Here is a 24,208-nt window from a genome sequence, read left to right as displayed (position 1 = left end):
TTATACTTATACTGACCTGTTATTTTTACACCCTCTTTGGTCTCTGCAGGTACTCCAATGCCAAATTCATTTTCACCAGAAATTCTAAAATAGTAAACTGCACTCTCTTGTAGACTAGTGACTTTGTATGTAAGACGATGACAGTTGTTTGTAACAGATACCCATGCTTTCTTGCTTGCTTCCCGTTTCTCAATGTGGTAATTCTTAACTGGTGCTCCACCATCATTCTCAGGAATATCCCAGGTTAGAACAGCAGATTCCTTTGTAACTTCTTTCACAATAATGTTAGAAGGTGGTCCAGGAGAATCGAGAACTTTTACAACAAGTGTAAGCGTTGCAGTGTTCAGAATATTTTGCAAAGTTAGTGTGTACTTTCCAGAATCATTTCTTGTTGCTTTTTCAATGGAAAGTGATGTTTGTGTGTCTGTGGTGTCAATTGTAGCTCTTGTACGTAAGTCAGAGTCTGGTTTACTCCACATTACATTGGGAGCGGGTTTGCCTCTGTAAGGTACTGTCATAGTAAATGATACACCAGCTTTAACAATTAATGTTTTGCGCATTTCACTGTCAATGTCAAATGCAGGTTCTTCTTCTCTCTCCTTTACTATATGTGGTTCAGAGCTGTCACTTGGGTCACTTTGGCCTACTTTGTTAACAGATCTAACTCTAAATATGTACTCAGCTCCTGATGTAAGTGCAATGACAGTATACTCCGTGCCTCTGACATTTGTTACAGCAGTGGTCCATTCAGTTTCATCAGCTCTTCTGTATTCCACAGTATAGCCTGTAACTGGTGAGCCACCATCAAAGATAGGTTTTACCCAGCCTATTGTTATACTTGATTTTGTTGAGTCTATAATTTTAGGCTTAGACGGTGGAGATGCCAAGAATATTGGATCCTCTGCACGAATCAATGGAGAACATTCACTTGGAGCACTGAGGCCAGCAGCATTTTCTGCATAGACGCGATATTCATATTCACATCCTTCACGCAGGCCAAAAGATTTTACTCTGAGGTCATAAACAGGCTTTTTGTTTACACGCATCCATCTCAGGCTATTTTTCTCACGTCTCTCAATCACATATCCTGATATTTCAGCACCACCATCACTATCGGGTCTTGCCCAACACAAGGTCATAGCTTCTTTAGTAACACTGCTGATCTCCAATGATTTTGGTGCACTTGGTACAGTATAAGGATTCAGTGCCTTTATAGCTTCACTCTCTAATGGCTCACCAACTCCATATTTGTTGACACCCATCACTCGGAAAACATATTCATTACCCTTTAGCAGTTTTGTAACCTTGCAAGATGTGGTTCTAAGTTCTGATTCACAAACTGTCCAAGCAATACGACTTGTTTCACGCTTTTCAACAATATAGTAGTCAATTTCAGCACCACCATTTTCTTGAGGTGGTCCCCATGAAAGTGAACACTTTTCAGATGTTACTCCAGCTATTTCTATTGGTCCTGCAGGTGGTCCAGGTCTATCAAGTACTTTGCAATTTACAGCTAAGGATCTTGTTCCTGCCACATTTTGTAATGTTAGCACGTATTGGCCTGAATCTCTTCTAATGCAGTCTTTAACTACAAGAACAGTGCTGTTGTCTGTTGATGTTATCTCAACTCTTGCTTTCTCTTCAATATCCTTGCCATCTTTTGTCCAAGAAACTACAGGATGAGGTCGTCCTGCAATGTCAGCATTAATTTTAAGGATCTCACCTGCTTTCACAACAATTACATCTCTGAATTTTACATCCATCATAATTCTTGGGGCATCTACATCATCCTTGACTGTAATAGGCCCTGTAGTTTCAGATGGCTCACTAAATAACCCAGCAGAATTCTTTGCAATAACACGGAACTCATATCTTTGGTCTTCTGTTAGAGCAGTTACATCAAAGAATGTTTCTTGGATGTTAGTAAAGTTGCACTTTAACCAACGTCCATCAGGCAACTCCTTTCGTTCAATGATGTATCCTGTAATCTTTGCTCCACCATCATATTCTGGTTTCTTCCAGGCCAATGAGACAGATGTTCTTGTGATGTTAGTAACTTCTGGTTGACCTGGAGGATCGCACGGGTCCCTTGCAGCAACTGGTTCACAACTTTTGCTGCATTTGCCAATTCCAGCAATGTTCTCAGCATACACACGATATTCATACATAAGCCCTTCTTCAAGCCCTGTTACCTTTAGTTGTGTATCAGGTATTAGACCTTTGTTGGCTTTGGTCCAGAGAATGCTGCTTCTTTCTTTTCTTTCTAGGTGATATCCAATTACTTGACTACCACCATCATTTACTGGAGGTTGCCAGCTAACAATCATGAACGCTTTTGTTGAATGAGCAACACGGGGTGTTCCTGGTGGTCCTGGTGGTTTAAATGGATATTGAGCAATGACTGATGAACTGTCAGTATAATGGCTCTTTCCATATCTGTTTTCTGCACAAACTCTGAACTGATATTCCGATCCAGTTGTCAAACGTGCAACTTTGATGGATGTTCTTGCCACTGTTGCTGACACTAATTCCCAGACTGTAGTAGTTGTATCTCTCTTTTCAACAATGTAGTTGTTTATATGACAGCCACCATCATACTCTGGTGGGCTCCAAGAGAATGAAATGCTGTCTGCACTAACATCATCAATTTTAATTGGTCCTGGTGGTCCTGGTTTATCAAGCACTATTATACCAAGAGAAACTGTTGTTGATCCTGCATTGTTTGATGCAGTTAATTCATACTGTCCAACATCCTCTTTAGAAGCCTCTTTGATAGAAAGAAGAGTAGAGGTCTTTGAAACTTGGACATTTACTCTAGTTGTTTGCCTCAGAGACTGTCCATCTTTCTGCCAAGAAACTGTTGGAGATGGACGTCCTCTAATTGGTACATCAATCTTAAGATCATCACCAGCTTTAACACTGAAAGTGTTGAATAACAGTTCAATTGTTGGTTGTATTTCAATATCCTTTGCAACTACAGGGACTCCCAGTTGTCTTGGATCACTCTTTCCTTTTTCATTTACAGCTATTACTCTGAATGTATACTCTTCTCCCATAGTCAAACCAGTAATAGTTGCTTCAAGAGTCTTCACCTGAGTACAAGTGCTCCATTTTTCACTTCCTTTTGTTTGCATTTCCACAATGTAACTTGTAATTTTGCTACCTCCATCGCTTTCTGGTTTCTCCCACGATATAGTTGCACTGTTACGGGTTACATCAACAAGACTTACTCTACCAGGAGCAAGAGGAGCTTCAGACACTTTAATTGGATCAGCTGTACTTGCAGGCAGCCCAACACCATGCTCATTGACAGCCAAAACACGGAAGTAATAGATGCCACCCTCTTGTAGCTGTTCTATTTTAAATGTATTTTTGGTGCAATTACTTGTAACAGTTGCATAAGCTTTTCTGGTAGCTTCACGTTTTTCAACAATGTAGTTTGTGATCTTAGATCCTCCATCAATAAGTGGTGGTTCCCATGACAGAGTCACTGAATCCTTTCTCACTTCTCTTACTGTCAGGTTTACTGGGGCGCTTGGTGAATCAAGTACTCTAACATTGACAAATGCTGATTTTGATCCACTGTTGTTTTCTAAAGTTAAGTTGTATTTTCCAGTATCAAATCTGTTGACATTATCTATAACCAACATTGTATAAGAACTGGTGACTTCAATTTGTGCCCTTTCTGTAAGTTTATCATCTGCCTTTTCCCATTTTACTTCAGGTTCAGGCCTTCCCTTGATTGTAACAAATAATCTTAAGGTTCCACCAGCACGGACAGTGACAGTCTTTCTCAAATCAGCATCAAGTTCTATCTCAGGAGGCTCTAGTTTGTCAGCAGCAATTATAGTTCCTGGAATAACTGCGGGCTCACCCACACCTTCAGAATTAATGGCACAAATACGGAAACAATATTCTGCATTTTCTTTTAATTTTGTTACAGTAAACTGTTTGCCTTGTAATCCTGTTGGTGCTGTTGCTGTTGTCCATTCATCAGCTGCCGATTCTTTAAATTCAACTACATAACCTGAAACTGGTGCACCACCATCATAAATAGGTTTGTTCCAGGCAAGAGATACAGATGATCTAGATGTGTCAGTTACCTTTGGATTGCTAGGAGGACCTGGTGGATAGTTGGCATCACATGCCTGATAGAAAATAGATGGTTCACTTGGTTCTCCAACTCCTGCTGCATTCTCTGCTGATACTCTAAATTCATAGAAATGTCCATCTGTCAAGCCTGTTACTCTAAATCGCAAATCAGTTAACCTTTTCTTGTTGCATTTTGTCCATCTAATACCATCTTTGTCACGTTTTTCAAGAATGTACCCTTCTATCTCTGCACCACCATTATCTTGAGGACGACCCCATGTTACCACCATAGAGTCTTTTGTGATGGCAGAAACTTCTGGTGTTGTAGGTGCACTTGGGGGCTTAAATGGATTACGAGCCAGAACTGGTTCAGACTCAAGTGGCTCTCCAATTCCATATTTGTTCACAGCAACAACACGGAAAATATATTCATTTCCTGCTAGAAGTTTGGTGACTTTATAGCTGAGTGCTTGTACTTCTGATGCAACCTGAGTCCAAGATAATCTACTTGTTTCTCTTTTTTCAATATTGTAATAAGAAATGCTTGCGCCGCCATCATGCAGTGGTGGACTCCACGCCAAGTAGCACTTTTCTGCTGTTACACCTGTGACCTGCAATGGACCTTCTGGAGGCCCAGGACGATCCAAAACCTTTACTGTAATGGGAATTGATTTCGTTCCACCCACATTGCTTAGGTTCAAAATGTATTGACCACCATCCACTCTAATACAGTCTTTAACAATTAATGTTGTTCTCTGAATAGTGGACTTAATTTCTGTTCGTGCTGTTGTTATTTCTAGTTCTTTTCCATCTTTTGACCAGGTGATATCTGGAATAGGTTTGCCATGAATGTCAGCTTCAAGAACAAAAGTGTCTCCAGCATTAACAACAATAACATCTTTATATTTTGGATCCAGGGAAGCTCTTGGTGCATCTATTTCATCTCTCGCAGTGATAGGTCCAGTGCTTTCTGATGGTTCACTAAAGTTTCCAGCTGCATTTCTTGCTATGACTCTGAATTCATACTTTTCATCTTCTGTAAGTCCTGTTGCAGTAAATTCTGTTTCTAACACGTTTGTAAAGCTGGCTTTCATCCAACGACCATCAGGTAGTTCTTTCTTTTCAACTATGTATCCTGTAATTTTACTTCCACCATCATATTCTGGTTTCGTCCAGTGAAGAGTGACATAATTTCTAGTGATGACAATAGCTTCTGGACGACCTGGTGGATCACATGGATCACGGGCAACATAACATTCAGATACTTTACTAGGTTTGCCAATACCAACAATGTTTTCAGCATATACTCTGAATTCATATTCTATTCCCTCTTCAAGGCCATTAGATTTTAATTTTGTGTCCTGAAGAAGAGTTTTATTTAGTTTTGCCCAGAGAATACTATTCTTCTCTTTGCGTTCTACATGGTAGCCAAGAATTTGACTTCCTCCATCGTTTACTGGCTCATGCCACTGTACGGTCATATGGTCCTTGGAAATTGATGTTACAAATGGAGTTCCTGGAGGCCCTGGTTCTTTGTATGGATACTTAACAATAACAGCAGCAGAATCTAGAGGTGCACTTTTGCCATACCTATTTTCAGCATAGATTCTAAATTGGTACTCTGATCCAGTAGTTAGCTTTGTCACCTTAATGGTTGTTCTAGCAACTGTTGCTGATACTGTTTGCCATGTAGTGGTGGTTGTGTCTCGTTTCTCTACTATGTAATTGTTGATTTGACAGCCACCTGTATACTCTGGGGCATCCCATGAAAACACTACATAGTTAGAACTAATTTCCTCAAACCGTACAGGTCCTTTTGGTGGACCAGGCTTGTCAAGAACAATAATAGTAATATCTTCAGTTGCTGTGCCAGCACTGTTTGTTGCTGTAACTGTATACTTTCCAAAATCATCTTTGTTGCTTTCTTTGATTTGCAAGACAGTTGATACTTGTGTTTCTTCCACATTAACTCTAGTTGTTTGTTTCAGTGGTTGGCCATCTTTAGTCCAGTTGATATTGGGTTTGGGTCTACCTATAACTGGAATTTCAATCTTTAGATCTTCTCCAGCTTGTACATTATAGGAATTAAACATAAGCTTAAAACTTGGTTCAATTGTCAGATCTTTAGCTATAACAGGAATACCAAGGACTCTTGGATCACTTTTTCCTTTTTCATTGTAAGCAATAACTCTGAAAGAGTATTCATGCCCTGAGCTCAATCCAGATACAACAGCATTGCATGTTTTTGTTTCAGCAGCTATGCTCCATTTTTCAACTCCTTTTGGCTGAGATTCTACTAGATATCCTATAACTCTGCTCCCGCCATCATGCTCCGGTTTCTCCCATGAAAGTGATACACTTCTTTGAGTTACATCAGTAAGGGTAATTTTGCCTGGTGGCAATGGTGCTTCAGAGGCCTTTACTGCATCAGCTGTTTCAACTGGTAGACCAATGCCATACTCATTCTCAGCCATAACTCTAAAGTAATATACAGCTCCTTCTGTAAGATTTTCAACTTTGTAGCTTGTTTTGTTGCATTTGGCTGTGACATTTGCATATGCTTTTCTAGTTGATTCTCTCTTGTCAATAACATAGTTCTTTATTTTGGCTCCACCATCAATGTGCGGAGGCTCCCAAGTGAGAACGACAGAATCTTTCTTGATGTCTTTCACAACAAGGTTTGTTGGAGCTCCTGGTGTATCAAGAACCTTAACTGTTACAAAGGCAGACTTTGAGCCACTGCTATTTTCCAATTTAAGAATATATTTCCCAGCATCATTTCTATCAACATTATCTATTGAAAGTTGAGTATAGTTAACACCTCTTTCAATCTGTGACTTTTCAGTAAGTTCTCCATCTTCCTTTGACCAGCTGATCTCTGGTATTGGTCTTCCATTAAATGGTATATGAATTCTAACATTTCCTCCAGCTCTAACCAATATTCCCTTTCTTAGTTCAGAATCAAGGTCTATTTCTGGTGCCTCCAGTTTATCTTCTGGTTTTACAGTTCCTGGTATGGCTGCTGGCTCACCTACACCGGCCTTATTTAAAGCACAGATGCGAACTTGGTACTGTTGATGCTCAATAAGTTTAGCTATCTCAAACTTAGTGACCTGTAGACCTGTTTGTGGGGTACACATTGTCCATTCTTCTTCATCTCCTTTGCATGTTTCTACAATGTATCCTTGGATATCACTACCACCATCATAAATTGGTCTTCCCCAAACAACACTAATAGAGTTTTTAGTTGTATCTACAACATGTGGGTTTGTAGGTGGACCAGGTTTAAATATAGGATCAGTTGCTTTAAAGTAGACTGTAGGTTGACTTGCGTCACCAACTCCAGCAGCATTTTCAGCAGATACTTTAAACTCATATTCATGATCTTCTGTTAATCCAGTAACTCTGAATCTTAGATCTGTAATTCTGCGTTTGTTGCACTTAGTCCATCTTATGCCAGCTCTGTCTCGTTTTTCTACAATATACCCAATGATTTCACTACCACCATCATTATCAGGTCTGCTCCAACAGACTGTCATGGAGTCCTTTGCAATGTTGGTTACTTCAAGTGCCTTTGGTGGTCCAGGAGGCACAAATGGATTTTTTATGAGAACTGGTACAGACTCTAAAGGTTCGCCAACTCCATACTTATTAACAGCCATGATACGGAAGATGTATTCATTTCCTTCTAAGAGCTTTGTTACTTTTACAGAAGTAGTTACTACTTCGGATGCAACAACAGTCCAAGCAAGGCGACTTGTTTCCCGCTTTTCAATGATATAGTTAGAAATATCACTACCACCATCATGCTGTGGAGGACCCCATGCAAGAGAACATTTGTCAGCTGTAACTCCAGTAACATGAACTGGCCCTTCAGGGGGGCCAGGACGGTCCAGAACTTTCACATGGATAGGTACTGATTTTGTTCCTGCAACATTAGAAGCTTGCAAAATGTATTGTCCACCATCAACTCTAATAGAATCTTTCACAATAATGAGGGCCTTGAAGTCACTGTTCTTAACTTCACATCTAGCTGATTCTTCAACTTCTTTATCACCCTTGAACCACTGAATTGTAGGAATAGGTTTACCGTGAACATCTGCATCAAGTTTAAATGTCTCACTAGCATTTACAACTATTGTGTCTTTATATTTTGGATCCATTGAAATTCTTGGAGGTTCTACTTCATCCTTGGCAGTTATGGGTCCAGTGCTATCTGAAGGTCTGCTGAAGGTTCCAGCAGCATTCCTTGCAATAACTCTGAAATCATATTTCTCATCTTCAGTAAGTCCAGTTACTGTAAATTGTGTTTCAATTACATTGGTAAAGCTTGCTTTCATCCACCGACCATCAGGCAAATCACGTTTTTCAACTATATAGCCTGTTATCATACTGCCACCATCATATTCAGGCTTTTTCCAGCTTAGAGTAATAGCATTTCTAGTTACAATTATTGGTTCTGGGCAGCCAGGAGAGTCACATGGGTCACGCGCAAAATAGCACTCTGAAACTTTGCTTGATTTGCCAATTCCAACAATGTTTTCAGCATACACCCTGAATTCATATTCAATGCCTTCTTCTAGGTTGGTAGTCTTAAAATATGTGTCTGGAATAATAGTTTTATTCACCTTTGTCCACATTATACTGTTTCTTTCTTTCCGTTCAAGATGGTAACCAATCACTCTGCTTCCACCATCGTTAATAGGTTCATGCCACTGCACAACCATGCTATCTTTTGTTACTGTTTGAACTGATGGTGTACCAGGAGGCCCAGGTTCCTTATATGGATATTGTGCTATTACAGGTTCAGAATCCAAACCGAAGCTTCTTCCATATCTGTTCTCAGCAAAAATTTTAAATTGGTACTCTGTTCCAGTTTTCAGTTTTGATACCTTTAGTGTTGTTCTTGCAATAGTTGCTGAAACTGTCTCCCAATGTGTAGTAGTTGTATCTCTCTTTTCAACAATGTAATTTGTGATTTGACAGCCACCAGTGTATGCTGGAGGATTCCAAGATAATGTAATGCTATCCGCACTCACATCGTCAAATTTCACAGGGCCACTTGGAGGATCAGGCTTATCTAGTGTAATAACTTCAATTGCTGCTGCTTTCTGTCCAACAACATTTGAAACTGTAATTCCATACATTCCAGAATCATCCTTATTTGTTTCTTTTATCATCAATATAGTATGGTGTGCTGTATCTGTAACATTAACTCTAGTAGTCTGCTTGAGTGTCTGGCCATCTTTTGCCCAAGTGATTGTTGGCTTTGGTCTTCCAGAAAATGGAACTTCAATCTTCAAATCATGTCCAACTTGGACACTATAATTGCTAAATGCTGGTCGTACATCTGGCTCTATTACAAGGTCTTTGGCAACCACTGGGACAGCAAGTGATCTAGGGTCACTCTTTCCTTTTTCATTTACAGCAATTACTCTGAAAAGGTATTCACCTCCTTGAGTCAGATTTGTTATTATTGCTTCAAGGACTTTGACACGCACACTTTCAGACCATTTGTCACTACCCTTAGCTTGCATTTCGACAATATAATGAATGATTTTGCTGCCACCATCATGTTCAGGTTTTTCCCATGATAATGATACACTGTTTCTTGTCACATCAACTACTGTTATTTTTCCTGGAGGTTGTGGAACCTCAGAAACCTTCACAGGTTCAGCTGTTTCAGCTGGTAAACCAATGCCATATTCATTCTCAGCTGTTACCCTGAAGTAATAGCTGCAGCCTTCTTGAAGTTGGTCTATCTTCCATGATGTCTTGTGGCAATTTGTTACAACAGCAGCATAAGCTTTTCTCGTGGTTTCTCGTTTTTCAATTATGTAGTTCTTTATCTTAGCGCCACCATCCAGCGCAGGAGGTTCCCAGGTTAGTGACACAGACTCCTTAGTGACATCTTTAATTTTTAGATTTACTGGTGCACTTGGAGTATCCAAAACTCTTACACTAATAAAGGCAGATTTGGTACCACTGCTGTTTTCAACAGTAAGAGTATATTTTCCAGAATCAAATCTATTAACATTGTCAAGTACAAGTGTAGTGAAGCTACTAGTTACATCAATCTGGGCTGTTTCTCTAATATCTCCATCTACTTTTCCCCATTTAACTTCCGGTGCTGGACGTCCTCTAAAGGGAATAAATATTCTTAGTGAGCCACCAGCCCGTACATTAACAATCTTCCTCAGTTCTGGATCTAGCTCAAGGTCGGGGGCCTCCAGTTTCTCTTCAACAATAATTGAAGCAGGGATATCAGCATGTTCCCCAACACCAGCCTTATTCACTGCACATATACGGAATTTGTATTCATGTTTTTCCAAAAGCTTTTCAACTTCAAGTCGGGTTTCCTTAATGCCAGTTGGAGGAGTGCACATAGACCATTCCTCTGTGCTGACATCCTGCTTTTCTACAATGTAGCCTTGAATTTCACATCCACCATCATATATAGGTTTGCCCCATGAAAGGATTACTGATGATCTTGTAACATCCACTACTTTGGGATTGTTTGGAGGGCCAGGTTTATAAATAGGATCTGTAGCTTTGTAATAAATGGATGGCTGGCTTGGCTCACTTAAACCTGCAGCATTTTCAGCAGAAACTCTGAATTCATAAAGATGTGATTCAACTAGTCCAGTTACTCTAAAGCGCAATTCACTGATCAATCGTTTGTTGCATCTGACCCAACGTATGCCTTCTTTGTCACGCTTTTCAAGGACATAACCAGTTATTTCACTACCACCGTCATATGGTGGCCTTTCCCAAACAACAATCATGGAGTCTTTGGTTACTGCTGTAACTTCAGGAGCTTTTGGAGGTTGTGGAACAACAAAAGGATTCTTTGCAGTGACAGCTTCTGATTCAAGTGGTTCCCCAATACCATATTTATTTACAGCCATGACACGGAAAATGTACTCATTTCCTTCCAAAAGTTTGGTTACTTTGTGGCTGAGAGTTTGAACATTTGATTCAACAACTGTCCAAACTAAGCGACTGGTTTCTCTTTTTTCTACAATGTAATGATCAATTTCACTACCACCGTCTTGTTGTGGAGGTTTCCACGCTAATGAACATTTTTCAGCAGTAACACCAGTGATAGTGATTGGCCCTTCAGGAGGTCCTGGTCTATCAAGAACCTTTACATTAACTGGTACAGATTTTTCACCAGCAACGTTTTTCAGTAGTAAAATGTATTGACCACTGTCCACTCTAATGGCTTCTTTTACATTAAGTGATGTAAAAAAGTCTGTTCCCTTTATTTCTAGACGAGCTGTGTTTACAAGCTCTTCACCTCCTTTAAACCATTGAACAGAAGGAATTGGTTTTCCAAACACATCAGCATCAATCTTAAATGTTTCACCAGCATTTACTGTTATGACTTCACGGTATTTTGGATCCATGCTTACACGAGGAGGCTCTACTTCATCTCTTGCTGTAATTGGCCCAGTGCTTTCTGAAGGTTCACTAAATGTTCCAGCAGCATTTCTTGCTATCACACGGAATTCATAACGTTGGTCTTCAACCAGTCCAGTAACTGCAAACTCAGTTTCAATGACATTTGTAAAGCTGGCCTTCATCCAACGTCCATCAGGTAATTCTTTCTTCTCAACAATATAGCCAGTAATCTTGCTACCACCATCATATTCAGGTTTTGTCCACTGAAGTGTTACTGAATTTCTTGTGACAATTTTTGCTTCAGGACGTCCAGGAGGATCACATGGATCTCGGGCCACATAGCATTCAGATACTTTACTTGGCTTGCCAATACCTACAATGTTCTCAGCATAAACTCTAAATTCATATTCAATTCCTTCTTCAATGTTTGTTGCTTTAATCTTTGTGTCTGGGAGGATTGTTTTGTTCAACTTCACCCAAAGAATACTGTTTCTTTCTTTGCTTTCCACATGATATCCAAGGATCTTGCTGCCTCCATCATTTACAGGCTCATTCCACTGTACAACCATACTGTCTTTTGTAACTGCAGTTACAAATGGTGTTCCAGGTGGACCAGGAAGTTTGTATGGATACTGTGCAATCACTGCCTCAGATATCAAATATCCACTCTTTCCATACCTGTTCTCAGCTGCAATCCTGAACTGATATTCACTGCCTGTTTTAAGTCGTGTAGCTTTTATGGTTGTTCTTGCCACTGTTGCAGATACGATTTGCCAAACTGTTGTTGAGGTATCGCGTTTTTCTACAATGTAATTGTTAATAGAGCTTCCACCATCATATTTTGGAGGATTCCATGAAAAGCTAATGCTGTCAGCTGTCACTTCATCAATTTTAACTGGACCAGTTGGTGGTTCTGGCTTGTCAAGGACAACAATGCTGAGCTGCTCGGTAGCCTCCCCTGCAGAATTGGCAAGTTTTACTGTATACTGGCCCACGTCATCTTTTGAAGCCTCTTTAATTGTCAGCAAAGAGTTGTTTTCTGTGTTATCTGCGTTCACTCTAGTTGTCTGTTTTAATGGTAGATTGTCTTTGTGCCATGTGACAGATGGCTTTGGACGTGCTACAAATGGAACATCAACTTTAAGGTCTTCTCCAGCTAAAACACTGAATGTGTTAAACAGAAGCTTGAATGCTGGCGCAATTACAAGGTCTTTAGCAACCACTGGCACTCCAAGCTGTCTTGGATCACTGATTCCTTTCTCATTTTGAGCTGATACACGGAACATATATTCTTCTCCTTGAATTAATCCAGTTATTTTTGTTTCTGTTGTTTTAACAGTAGCACATGTTGCCCATTTGTCGCTGCCTTTGCTTTGCATCTCTACAATGTAAGCCACAATTCTGCTTCCACCATCATGTTCTGGTTTTTCCCAAGACAGAGAAACACTGTTTCTTGTTACATCATCTAGAGTGATCTTGCCTGGTGGAAGTGGTCTTTCTGACACTTTAATTGAGTCTGGTGTTTCAACTGGTAAGCCAATTCCATATTCATTTTCTGCCAGTACTCTAAAATAGTAATTACAGCCTTCTTGCAACTGATCTATTTTCCAACTTGTCTTGTGACAATTAGCTGCTACTGTTGAATATGCTTTTCTGGTTGATTCTCGTTTTTCTACTATGTAGTTCTTAATTTTTGATCCACCATCAATGAGTGGCGGTTCCCAAGTTAATGTAACAGATGATTTGGTAATTTCTTTTATTTTAAGATCTTGAGGTGCTCCTGGAGTATCAAGAACTCTGACATTCACAAAGGCCGACTTGCTTCCTGAGCTGTTTTCTACTGTCAGCATATATTTTCCACTATCAAATCTATTCACATTTTCCACAACTAGTAGAGTATAAGAGCTTGTTGATTCAATGGTTGCTCTTTCAATAGGGTCACCATTTTCCCGCGTCCACTTAACTTCTGGTGCAGGTCTTCCTTTAATTGGAACAAACAATCGTAATGTGCAGCAAGCTCTTATGTTAATAACTTTACGTAGTTCAGCATCTAATTCTATCTCAGGTGGCAACATTCTATCTTCAGCCTTTGGTGATCCAGGGACAAGGGCGGGCTCACCAGCTCCTTCAGAGTTTATTGCATATATCTGTATCTTATATTCCTGATTTTCTTTAAGCCCTGTGATTGTAAAAGAAGTAGCTTTAAGTCCAGCAAGTGGTGTTACAATCTTCCATTCATCTTCTTCAGGGAGAGATATTTCCACATTGTAGCCTGTTATTTCTGAGCCACCATCATAGACTGGTTTATTCCAAGCAATTGTAATGGAAGATCTACTAGTGTCCAGTACTCTTGGGTTCCCAGGTGGACCAGGTTTAAAGACTGTGTCACATGCCTTATAGAATGTACTACACGGGCTTGGCTTACTAATTCCAGCTGCATTTTCAGCCATTACTCTATATTCATACTCATGACCTTCAGTAAGGCCAGAAACTTTGTATCTCAAATCAGTAAGAATTCTCTTGTTGCATTTAACCCAACGGAGCCCTGCCTTGTCACGGCGTTCCACTATATAGTTTGTTATTGGGCTTCCTCCATCAGACTCAGGATGTCCCCAACAAACAATCATAGTGTCTTTTGTAACTGTTGTTACTTCAGGGGTCTTAGGTGGATCAGGTGGCACATATGGATTAACTGCAAGGGTGGGTTCTGATTCCAAAACTTCTCCAACTCCATACTTGTTAACAGCCATAACACGGAAAATATATTCATTTCCTTTTAGTAGCTTGGTAACCTTAAATTTTGTCACTTGGACATCTGTTCCAACACTTGTCCAAGCCAATCTGCTTGTTTCACGTTTCTCAACAATGTAGTGATCTATCTTTGCACCACCATCATCTAATGGTGGCAACCATGATAAGACACATTTTTCGGCTGTGACTTCAGATGTAGCCAGTGGGCCTTCACATGGGCCTGGCCTATCAAGAACTTTAACATTAAAGACATGCTTAGCAAAACCACCTGGGTTAGAAGCTGTAAGAGTGTATGCGCCGCCATCTTTTCGTGCAGAGTCTTTATTTATCAAAGTTGTTGAGAAATCAGCTAGTTTTATTTCTAATTTTGCTGTATCCTCAAGGTCCTTTCCTTCTTTTGTCCAAGACAATGTGGGAATTGGACGGCCAGAGACATCAGCATCAAGTCGGAAAAGTTCTCCTGCCTTCAAAATAATAACATCTTTGAACTTCGCATCAACCATTATCCTTGGCTCTTCTATATCATCTCTGCAAGTTATAGCATCAGATGGTTCAGATGGCTGGCTAACAGCACCAGCAGCATTTCTTGCAATTATTCTAAACTCATATTCTGAATTTTCAGTTAATCCACTGACAGTAAACTCTGTTTCTAATATGTTACCAAAGTTAGCCTTCAGCCAGCGACCATTTGGAAGATCTCTTCTCTCAACTGTATATCCAGTGATCTTAAAGCCTCCATTGTATTCTGGTTTTGTCCACTGTAGGGTCACTGAATGTCTTGTAATGTTGATAGCAACTGGTTTTCCTGGTGAATCAATTGGATCAAGAGCAAATGTTGGTTCGGAAGACTTGCTTGGTTTACTCTTGCCAGCCATATTTTCTGCCACAACACGGAATTCATATGCAATTCCATCAGTCAGGCCTGATGATTTAAATATATTTCCTGCTACCAGGGCTTTGCTGATTGTCTGCCATAGTATACTGTTTCTTTCCTTTCTTTCAATATGATAACCTAAAATAGGACTTCCACCATCTGTGACAGGTTCATGCCAACTAATTGTCATAGAATCTTTTGTAACTGCAATAACTTGAGGTGTTCCTGGTGGCCCAGGAACCTTAAATGGATAAGCAGCAACTACAGACTCTGAGTTGAGGGCTGGTCCAATTCCATATCTGTTTTGAGCTTTAACCCGGAACTGATACTCCAATCCAGTTGTAAGTTTTGTTGCTTTAAAAGTTGTGCGTATCACTGTAGATGCCAGCTCAGTCCAAGTTGTACTGTTTGTTTCACGTAGTTCCACAATATAGTTGCTTATTGGTACACCACCATCATTCTCAGGAGGGTCCCAAGACAAAGTAACAAAATCAGATGAAATTTCATCAAACTTGATGGGTCCTGTTGGAATTCCTGGAATATCATGTACTTGAACTGTAATTATATCACTTATCTCCCCCACAATATTTTTAGCTGCTAAAGTATATTTTCCAGAGTCATTTCTTACACATTCATTGATGTTTAAGATAGTAGCAGTTGCAGTGCGCTCTACATTAACTCTTTGAGTTTCTCTAAAAACTTGTTCACCCTTTTTCCATGTCACAGTGGGTTTTGGCCTTCCAAGAACAGGTATTTCTACTTTGATGTTATCTCCAGCTTTAGCAAGCACAGTCTTATGATATAGGCCACGTAAGTCAAATTCTGGAAGCATCATCTGTTCTTTAACAATCACTGGTCTGCTTTCCCTTGGATCACTTCTTCCTGCACTGTTGACTGCCATTACTTGGAATACGTATTCTTCATTTTCATTGAGATTTTTTACTACATATTCCAAAGTTTTAACAGTTGCAATATGTGTCCATTGATCAGAACCCTTTCTTTGTGCTTCAATGACATAGCCTGTTATTTTGCTGCCACCATCATGTGCTGGCTTTGGCCAGGCAAGGCTCACGGTGCTCTTTGTAACGTCCATGATATTAAGGCTTTCTGGAGGAGAAGGTGCTTCAGATGCTCTTATGGGATCAGCTGTTTCAGCGGGTTCACCAATTCCAAACTCGTTCTCTGCTAGCACTCTGAAGTAATATTCACATCCTTCAGCTAAATTAGGAATCCTTAGAGAGCACTTCTGGCAGTTGGTTGTTATTGTTGAATAAGCCTTCCTTGTAGATTCACGTTTTTCAACTATGTAATTTGTTATCCTTGATCCACCATCTATTAGTGGCATATCCCACTGCAAAGTAATGCTGTCTTTTGTTACATCTCTGGCTTTAAGGTTTAATGGAGGTCCTGGGGAATCCAAAACTCTGACGTTAACAAATCCTGATTTCTTTCCAGCTGCATTTTCAAGAGTCATTGTGTATTTTCCAGCATCATATCTGTTGCACTCTGTAATTATGAACAGAGAATATGATTCTGTATTTTCTATGTTGGCTCGTACTTTGAGAGGAATGTCCCCTTTCATCCAGGTAACTTCAGGTGTGGGTCGCCCCTTTATTGGCACGAAAATACGAATGCTTAAACCAGCTCTGACTACAAGAGTTTTTCGAAGCTCGGCATCAAGTTCAAAGTCAGGTACCTCTTCACGGTCTTTAATTTCAACATCATCAATTTGTGCTGGTTCTCCAGAGCCTGCAGCATTAATGGCACGGATACGGAATTTATATTTGCCACCAGGTTGGAGATTGGCAACAACAAATTCAGTAATTCTAAGTGCTGTTCCTGTGGTGTCTTTAACCCATTCTTCTTCTCCTTCTTTTTGGTGTTCTACAATGTATCCAATGATGTCCAGGCCACCATCATAGTGAGGCTTTCCCCAGTGCAATGTGGCAGTAGACTTTGTTGTATCAGTGATTCTTGGATTAGATGGAGGACCCGGTGGATCTGAAATCAGAAAAACACAGAAAATTTAAATAAGGAGATAAGAAAAATACATGTTCAGTTCAGCATGAAATAAGTAATTTGATATTTCTTTACACTATAACTGTAACTAAACTGTTACTTCATTTGTTCATTGCTCATTTTATGCAAAGGGAAACATTTTTTTTAATTTTTTTATCCTTTAATACACTTTAATAGCAGTTACCTTTTATTTAGGCATGAGATCAAGTGGCATACTTACATGCAATATCTTTTGTTAAAACTGGCAGAGAAGAATCGCTTGGTGGTCCAACTCCGGCCTTGTTTTCTGCACTCACTCGGAATTCATATTCATTTCCTTCTGTGAGTCCAATCACTTTAAGTCTAAGGTCAGAAACAGGTTTCTTTGATGCTCTCACCCATCTCAATCCTTTCTTTTCTTTTCTTTCCACGTGGTAGCCAATAATCTCACTACCACCATCATCAACTGGGCGTTTCCATGTTATAGTTACTGTATCTTTAGTCACATTTGTTGCTTCTGGTTTTCCTGGAGGTCCGGGAGGTCCTAAAAACCAAATTAAATGCAGTTATAGTTTAGAATTGCAGTAGCTGCTGTTTTCAGATTGTATGGCACAAATTTTTGTAACAATTCTTACCAAAACTATCCACCATCTTAACTGGTTCACACTGTACAGGTTCACCTACTCCATAGTGGTTAACAGCAGAAACTCGGAAGACATATTCATTTCCTTGGATAAGTTTGCTAACAACATGTCTACAGGACTGAATATTTTCAGCCACCAGTGTCCAAAGCAAACGACTGGTTTCTCTCTTTTCAAGTGTGTAAGAAGTAATTGGTGAACCACCATCTTCAGAAGGTGGTGTCCAGTTCAGTGTTGCTTTTTCAGCAGATACATTGCTAACTTCAATTGGTCCTGGAGGTCCAGGAACATCTAAGACCTTAACATGTACATGTTCTTCTTTTGTACCAAAAGGATTGCTGGCAGTTATTGTGTACTCTCCAGAATCTTTGCGAGATGCATATTTTACAGAAAGTGTGGATGACGTTGGGCTTGTTTCAATATGCACAATATCAGAAAGTTTAAAGTCCTTTCCTGCTTTAGACCATACAGATGTTGGAGGTGGTTTGCCAAGGATACTAGTTGCAGTCATGACAATGGTATCGCCTGCTTTAACTGTTAATCCATCTTTAACTGCTTGGTCAATAATAATAGTTGGTGCCTCTGCAGGAACAAAAAAATTACACTTTAAATAAGAAATGGTACAGCTAACAAATAAGATCCGGTAAATTTGCTGTGTGACACATACCGTACTCATCCTTGCATACAGCTCCTGTTATCTCAGATGGAGGACTGATAGCACCAGCTGTATTTTTAGCTCTTATTCTAAATTCATATTTTCCACCTTCTATCAAATCATTGACAGTGAATGCGCATTCTTGAACATTAACATGGTTGGCCTTCATCCAACTCTTTGCTGGTAGGTCACGTTTCTCAACAATGTATCCAACCAATTTGTGTCCACCATCATATTTTGGTTCTGTCCAAATAAGTGTTGCGGAACTCCTGGTAACACTTATTACTTCAGGTTTTCCAGGTGGATCTGAAAAGAAACACTGAATCAATTCCATGTTTACTTACAAAAATAATTAGTTCCTAGTGAAAGCTTCAAATAAGCATACCAATTGGATCAAGAGCCACTACTGATTCAGATGGAAGGCTTGGTTTGCCAACTCCAGCAAGGTTGATTGCCATAACTCTAAATTCATATTCTAGACCTTCAGTCACACCAGTAACTCTGAAGTCTTTCATTCTTATGGGAGTTGTATTGGCTCTCTTCCAGAGAAGACTGTTTCTTTCTTTGAATTCAATGTGGTAGCCTGAAACCATATAATAACGATATCATTAAATATACTTGAGTTGTATTATTTCTATAAAAAGTAATATCAATACAATATTGAACTTTGGAAATGATTTGTGGTCAATAGCTGTATCTTTACTTAATTTGAACGCACCTGTAATTGGTGAGCCACCAGTCTTCCTTGGATCTACCCATGTTAGATTTGCAGAATCATGCCTTATTGTAACAATCTTTGGAGGTGGAGGAGCATCTGGTACATCTAAAACATATATTTAGTGTTATTAATCTAATCTACAGTAGATACGAGTAAGCATATTTAAATACAAAAATGTAGTCTCTACAACCTACCAAATGGATGTCTTGCAATAACAGATTCAGATTTTAAGCCTTCACCAACTCCATATTTATTTTCGGCACTCACTCTGAAGACATACTCAGTTCCTTCATGGAGTCTGGTAACTCTAAATGACGTCTTTTGAACAGCAGAAGCACATGTGACCCATTTATTGGTTACAAAATCTCTCTTTTCTAGGATGTAATTGGTTATTTCAGAGCCACCATCATCTTTAGGTGGGCCCCAAATCAGTGTTACTGCATCTGCAGTTACTTCGTCAAACTTAATAGGACCTGTTGGGATTCCAGGTTTGCCAACCACTTTCACAAATATAGTTGATTCTTTAGTTCCAGCAGGATTTTTTAAAGTAATTGTATATTTGGAGGCATCATCTTTCTGGCATTCACGTACTGTCAAGACAGTATTAACTGCACTAGACTCAACAGTTACTCTTCCACTGTCAGTCAAGACTTTATCGTCACCTTTCTTCCATGTAATTGCAGGTGGAGGTTTTCCACTGACAGGGATTTTAAGTCGGAAAGTGCTGCCCTCTCTAGCAATGTAGCACAAGTCAGGTAGATCTTTCAAGTCAAGATTTGGTGCAACTGCAAATATAGACAGATAAAAATAATTTGATTTTTTAAAAATATAAAACCACTGAATTGCATTAAATGTTTTTTTTTTTTTTTTACAAATTGTGAAAAGCGGTGCATACCAACATCATCTTTAGCTACAACTGAGATTTCACTTGGAGAACTATAACCAGCATCATTCTGTGCAGTGACTTTAAAGGTATACTCCTGTCCTTCAGTCAAATCCTTCAATGTGTATTGCATGTTTTTGGATCTCATTACTTCTTTCCACTTGTCCCCATCAATCAAGGTCTCTACAACATATGCAGTGATACGACTTCCACCATCACTTATTGGCTTCTTCCATCCAATTGTGCAAGATGACTTTGAGACAGCCAGTGGTTTCAGATCTATAACTGGTCCAGGTTTTTCTGGAAGAATAATTTAAATAGTTAAATAAAACCATTTTATATATTTGGATATACAGATTGCAAAGTTTAATTTGCATTTTTTTTTTTTAGCTTAATAAAGAAGATTTCTTACCTGAAGCTTTAACGGCATCATGTGTTTCACATGGTTCACCAATGCCATACTCATTTTCAGCCAGCACTCTGAAAAAGTATGCTTTGCCTTCCTCAAGGTTAGAGATTCTAAATGATGTTTTGGGACAGTCAGTGGACACTGTAGACCAAGCTTTCCTTTCAGCATCTCGTTTCTCAACAATATAATTCTTCACTGGGCTGCCACCATCAATAATTGGAGGATCCCATGAAATCATAGCAGAATCCTTGGAAGTCTCTTTAATGATGAGATTGACAGGAGGTCCAGGGGTATCTAAATGTTCAAACATACAATGGATTGACTCAAATATGTGCTGAAATTTAGTGACAAGCAAGAACTTGGTATATTGTATAATTTTACAATTTAAAATACTATAATTCTAGATACTGAGAAAATATTTCAGGTAAAGGATTGTAAGAAACGTGTGTTTCTTAAACACACTGGTCCACTCACACTGTAACAGATTGTAGATCTCTAGAGAATATATTATGTATCTCGTATTTCACACCCATATGGGACTACTTACCAAGAACTTTTACAACAATGGTGTAAGATTTCACACCACTGCTATTTTCTAATGTCAAGATGTATTTGCCAGCATCATATTTGTTAACATTTTCACAACGTAAGAAAGTATCATGCTCGGTTGTCTTAATATCTAAGCCTTGTCTGTCTCGCAGGTTTGCATTCGCTTTAGACCATGAAATCTTTGGTGCTGGGCGTCCTCTGACAGGCACATAAATCCTCATTGTAACTCCAGCACGGAGCACAAGAGCTTTCCTCAAGTCAGCATCAAGCTCTCCTTCTGGAGCAACTGTTCAAACAGAAAATAAATGAATAGTACAGTGTTGTACTTAAAATCAATCTTTGACAAACAGTGACATGAAGGAAAAACTCACTTAGAATATCTTTTGCCAAATGTTTGTCTGGAACTTCACTAGGCTCACTGCATCCAATTTTATTCACAGCGGAAACACGGAACTGATATTCTGTGTTTTCCATCAAGCCAGTAACCGTGTACTGGGTGTCTTGAAGATTCTTAGGCAAATTGCATCTCACCCAGCTATCAGTGTCTGTTCTTTTTACTTCAACCAGATAGCCAATGATTGGGCTGCCTCCATCATAAGCTGGTTTGCTCCAGGAGAGACTTATACTGCTACGAGTTGAATCAATAGCCTTAGGGAAAGCTGGTGGTCCAGGTGGATCTGTAATTGAAGCATAAAAAATTACTATTGCTACAAAATTTAAACATTTTGGAGGATGTATCTTCAGTAAAAGATAACTTGCACTTACACAGTGGATCAAAAGCAGCTACTGCCTTTGATGAATCGCTAGGTTTGCCTGGTCCAGCTTTGTTCAAAGCAATCACCCTAAATTCATATTCAGTACCCTCCTGTAGTCCAGTTGCTTTCACAGTCCGTTCAATAACAGGCTTCCTTGTTACTTTTGTCCAGTTGAAGGACTTTGTGTCGCGCTTTTCAAGCAAATATCCAGTGATTGGAGATCTACCGTCATCGGCAGGTGCTTTCCAGCTTACAGTCATATGATCCTTTGTTATGTTGCTTATTATGGGTGGATCACATTTTCCTGGCACATCTTTAAAGAAGAGACAAATGTGGTATTTAATTCATAGAAAATGCTGAATGATTCTTTTACCTGGCTTATATTTTATAGTAAAGAAGATCTTATATAGTAAAGAAATAAAGTGTGTTAAGCATGCATTTAACATGAATAGTTATTACCATGACAATGACATAGGGGGTTATTTAGTAAGACCAGTGTTTTAGACACCGGTCTTAATAAGCCCCTGTGCTGGTGGTGGATCTGCCGAAGTTATGTAGAGGTGCCGGCTTCTACATAACTTCGGTGTATCCAGCGCTGGTCTAAATGTAAGACAGCTTACTTGCTGCCGGCCCATCCCTTCTCCACCCACGCCACAGCCACTTTTTTAGACCTGGCGTGTGCAGGGAAAAGTCTCAAATTGAGGCACAAATAACCTTTGCGCCACAATCTGCGCCAGAAATATGCCTAATATAGGTGTATTTCTGATCGTAAATGACCCCCATAGTTCTTAAGGAAATCATCTGTTTTCTAAAGCTCTGCCTTGAAGAGTTTTCAAACTGTTAAACTAGGATGTGTAGGAAAAATATAAATTTGTTTATGTTGTATTCAATATATTAACAGAGTATACATGAAACAAATAATCTTTCAAAATAACAAGTAGCTTACCAAATGGATTCTTAGCAATCACAGATTCTGTTAAAATTGGATCACCAACTCCATATTTGTTTTCAGCAGAAATGCGGAATTGATATTCATGTCCTTCAATCAGCTTCTCCACACTGCAACTGGTAGTCTGGACATTTGCAGTGACTTGTGCCCAGTTAGGACGGCTGGTTTCACGTTTGTCAATGACATAGTTTGTAATATCAGAACCACCATCTTCAAGAGGAGGCTCCCAGCTAAGCATGGCACGGTCAGAATACATATGGTTTATCTTAACAGAGGCAGGAGGTCCAGGTTTATCTAAAATAGAAAAATAAAAGTGGTATGAAATCCCTATCCCGCAACACTTAATTCGCCGTGATTTCTTTAGAATACACAATAAAACAAAAACAGAAGATTAAACTTACCTAGCACTTTTAGTTTGATGGTTGCTGATTTAGAACCACTTGCATTTTCAGCTACAATAGTATATTCTCCGGTTTCTTTACGGTTTACACTAAACAACTCTAATAGGAAGAAGTGCCTCTTTGATGAAATTTTTATACCCTCTGCAGGCTTTACATCTACTCCATCCTTCTTCCAGTAGACAATTGGCATTGGCTTACCAAATACTTGAGCATCAAGACATACATTTGCACCTGCTTTGACGGTGATCAGAGATTTCATCTGTATGCTGAGATCAATCTTTGGTGGAACTGCAAATGATAATATGAAATTTAATAAATTTCTTTGTACATCTGTGAAATTCATGTTATGTATGCTTTACTTAAACAAATATAATGCACTTACCATATTCTGCTTGAATGGTGACTGGATCTGATGGTTCGGATGGTCTGCTAATATTGATGGCAGTCTTGGCAAGTACCCTGAACTGATATTTCTCATTTTCCTCCAAATCAGTGACAGTATATTCTTCTGTTGGAATTTGGGAAGCAGTAGTATTGCATTTAACCCATTTTTCACCCGGAAGCTTGCAAGCCTCCACTAGGTAGCCAACTATTTTACTGCCACCATCATGCTTTGGTCGGCTCCAGACAAGTGAAACTGTACTTCTGGTAATATCAACAACTTCAGGCTTTCCAGGAGGATCTGAAAATCAATGTTACTTGTTAGGAATTTTTCATCAATTGTTATTGAAATATTTTGAAGTTTTTACACCATATTTGTAATGTATATAATACATACCAACGGGCGTTCTTGCTGTGACATACTCAGTAGGCTTGCTAGGCTTGCTGGATCCAGCTCTGTTCAGAGCAAATATTCTGAAAGTATACTCTAAGCCTTCAATCATACCAATACATGGATATTCTGTTGTACGCACTAGAGTATCATTGGCCTTCACCCACAGCAAGCTGTTCCTTTCCTTGCGTTCTATTGCATAACCTGTAATGGGGCTACCTCCATCATTATCAGGTCTATCCCAAGCAACAAATATGCAATCTTTGTTGACTTTGGTGACACGAGCATTCTTTGGTGCGCTGGGAACATCTGAAAATATATAAACACATAGTTTTTGTATTTTTGAATACAAAAATA

At 39.3% G+C, this 24,208-nt stretch overlaps 1 protein-coding gene across 50 annotated transcripts in view; it reads right to left on the bottom strand.

The window, feature by feature from the left end:
* Positions 1-24,208, bottom strand: part of TTN (titin) — a 268,613-nt gene that overhangs the window by 30,481 nt on the left and 213,924 nt on the right. For all 50 annotated transcript variants that reach the window (XM_040441698.1, XM_040441725.1, XM_040441731.1 and 47 more), the window contains 16 exons: positions 23,858-24,160; positions 23,462-23,761; positions 23,080-23,367; positions 22,676-22,972; positions 21,740-22,042; positions 21,346-21,651; positions 20,973-21,260; positions 20,429-20,719; positions 20,029-20,316; positions 19,328-19,918; positions 19,134-19,238; positions 18,801-18,998; positions 18,428-18,721; positions 17,755-18,342; positions 17,361-17,663; positions 17-17,122 (listed from right to left, as the gene is read on the bottom strand). In XM_040441698.1, coding sequence (XP_040297632.1) covers positions 17-17,122; positions 17,361-17,663; positions 17,755-18,342; positions 18,428-18,721; positions 18,801-18,998; positions 19,134-19,238; positions 19,328-19,918; positions 20,029-20,316; positions 20,429-20,719; positions 20,973-21,260; positions 21,346-21,651; positions 21,740-22,042; positions 22,676-22,972; positions 23,080-23,367; positions 23,462-23,761; positions 23,858-24,160 — 21,849 coding nt within the window. The remainder of the gene's footprint in view (positions 1-16; positions 17,123-17,360; positions 17,664-17,754; positions 18,343-18,427; positions 18,722-18,800; positions 18,999-19,133; positions 19,239-19,327; positions 19,919-20,028; positions 20,317-20,428; positions 20,720-20,972; positions 21,261-21,345; positions 21,652-21,739; positions 22,043-22,675; positions 22,973-23,079; positions 23,368-23,461; positions 23,762-23,857; positions 24,161-24,208) is intronic.

Source organism: Bufo bufo, chromosome 7, assembly GCF_905171765.1.
Source record: "Bufo bufo chromosome 7, aBufBuf1.1, whole genome shotgun sequence".
Classification (NCBI taxonomy): Eukaryota; Metazoa; Chordata; class Amphibia; order Anura; family Bufonidae; genus Bufo; species Bufo bufo.
This window is presented reverse-complemented; position numbering and strand designations above follow the sequence as displayed.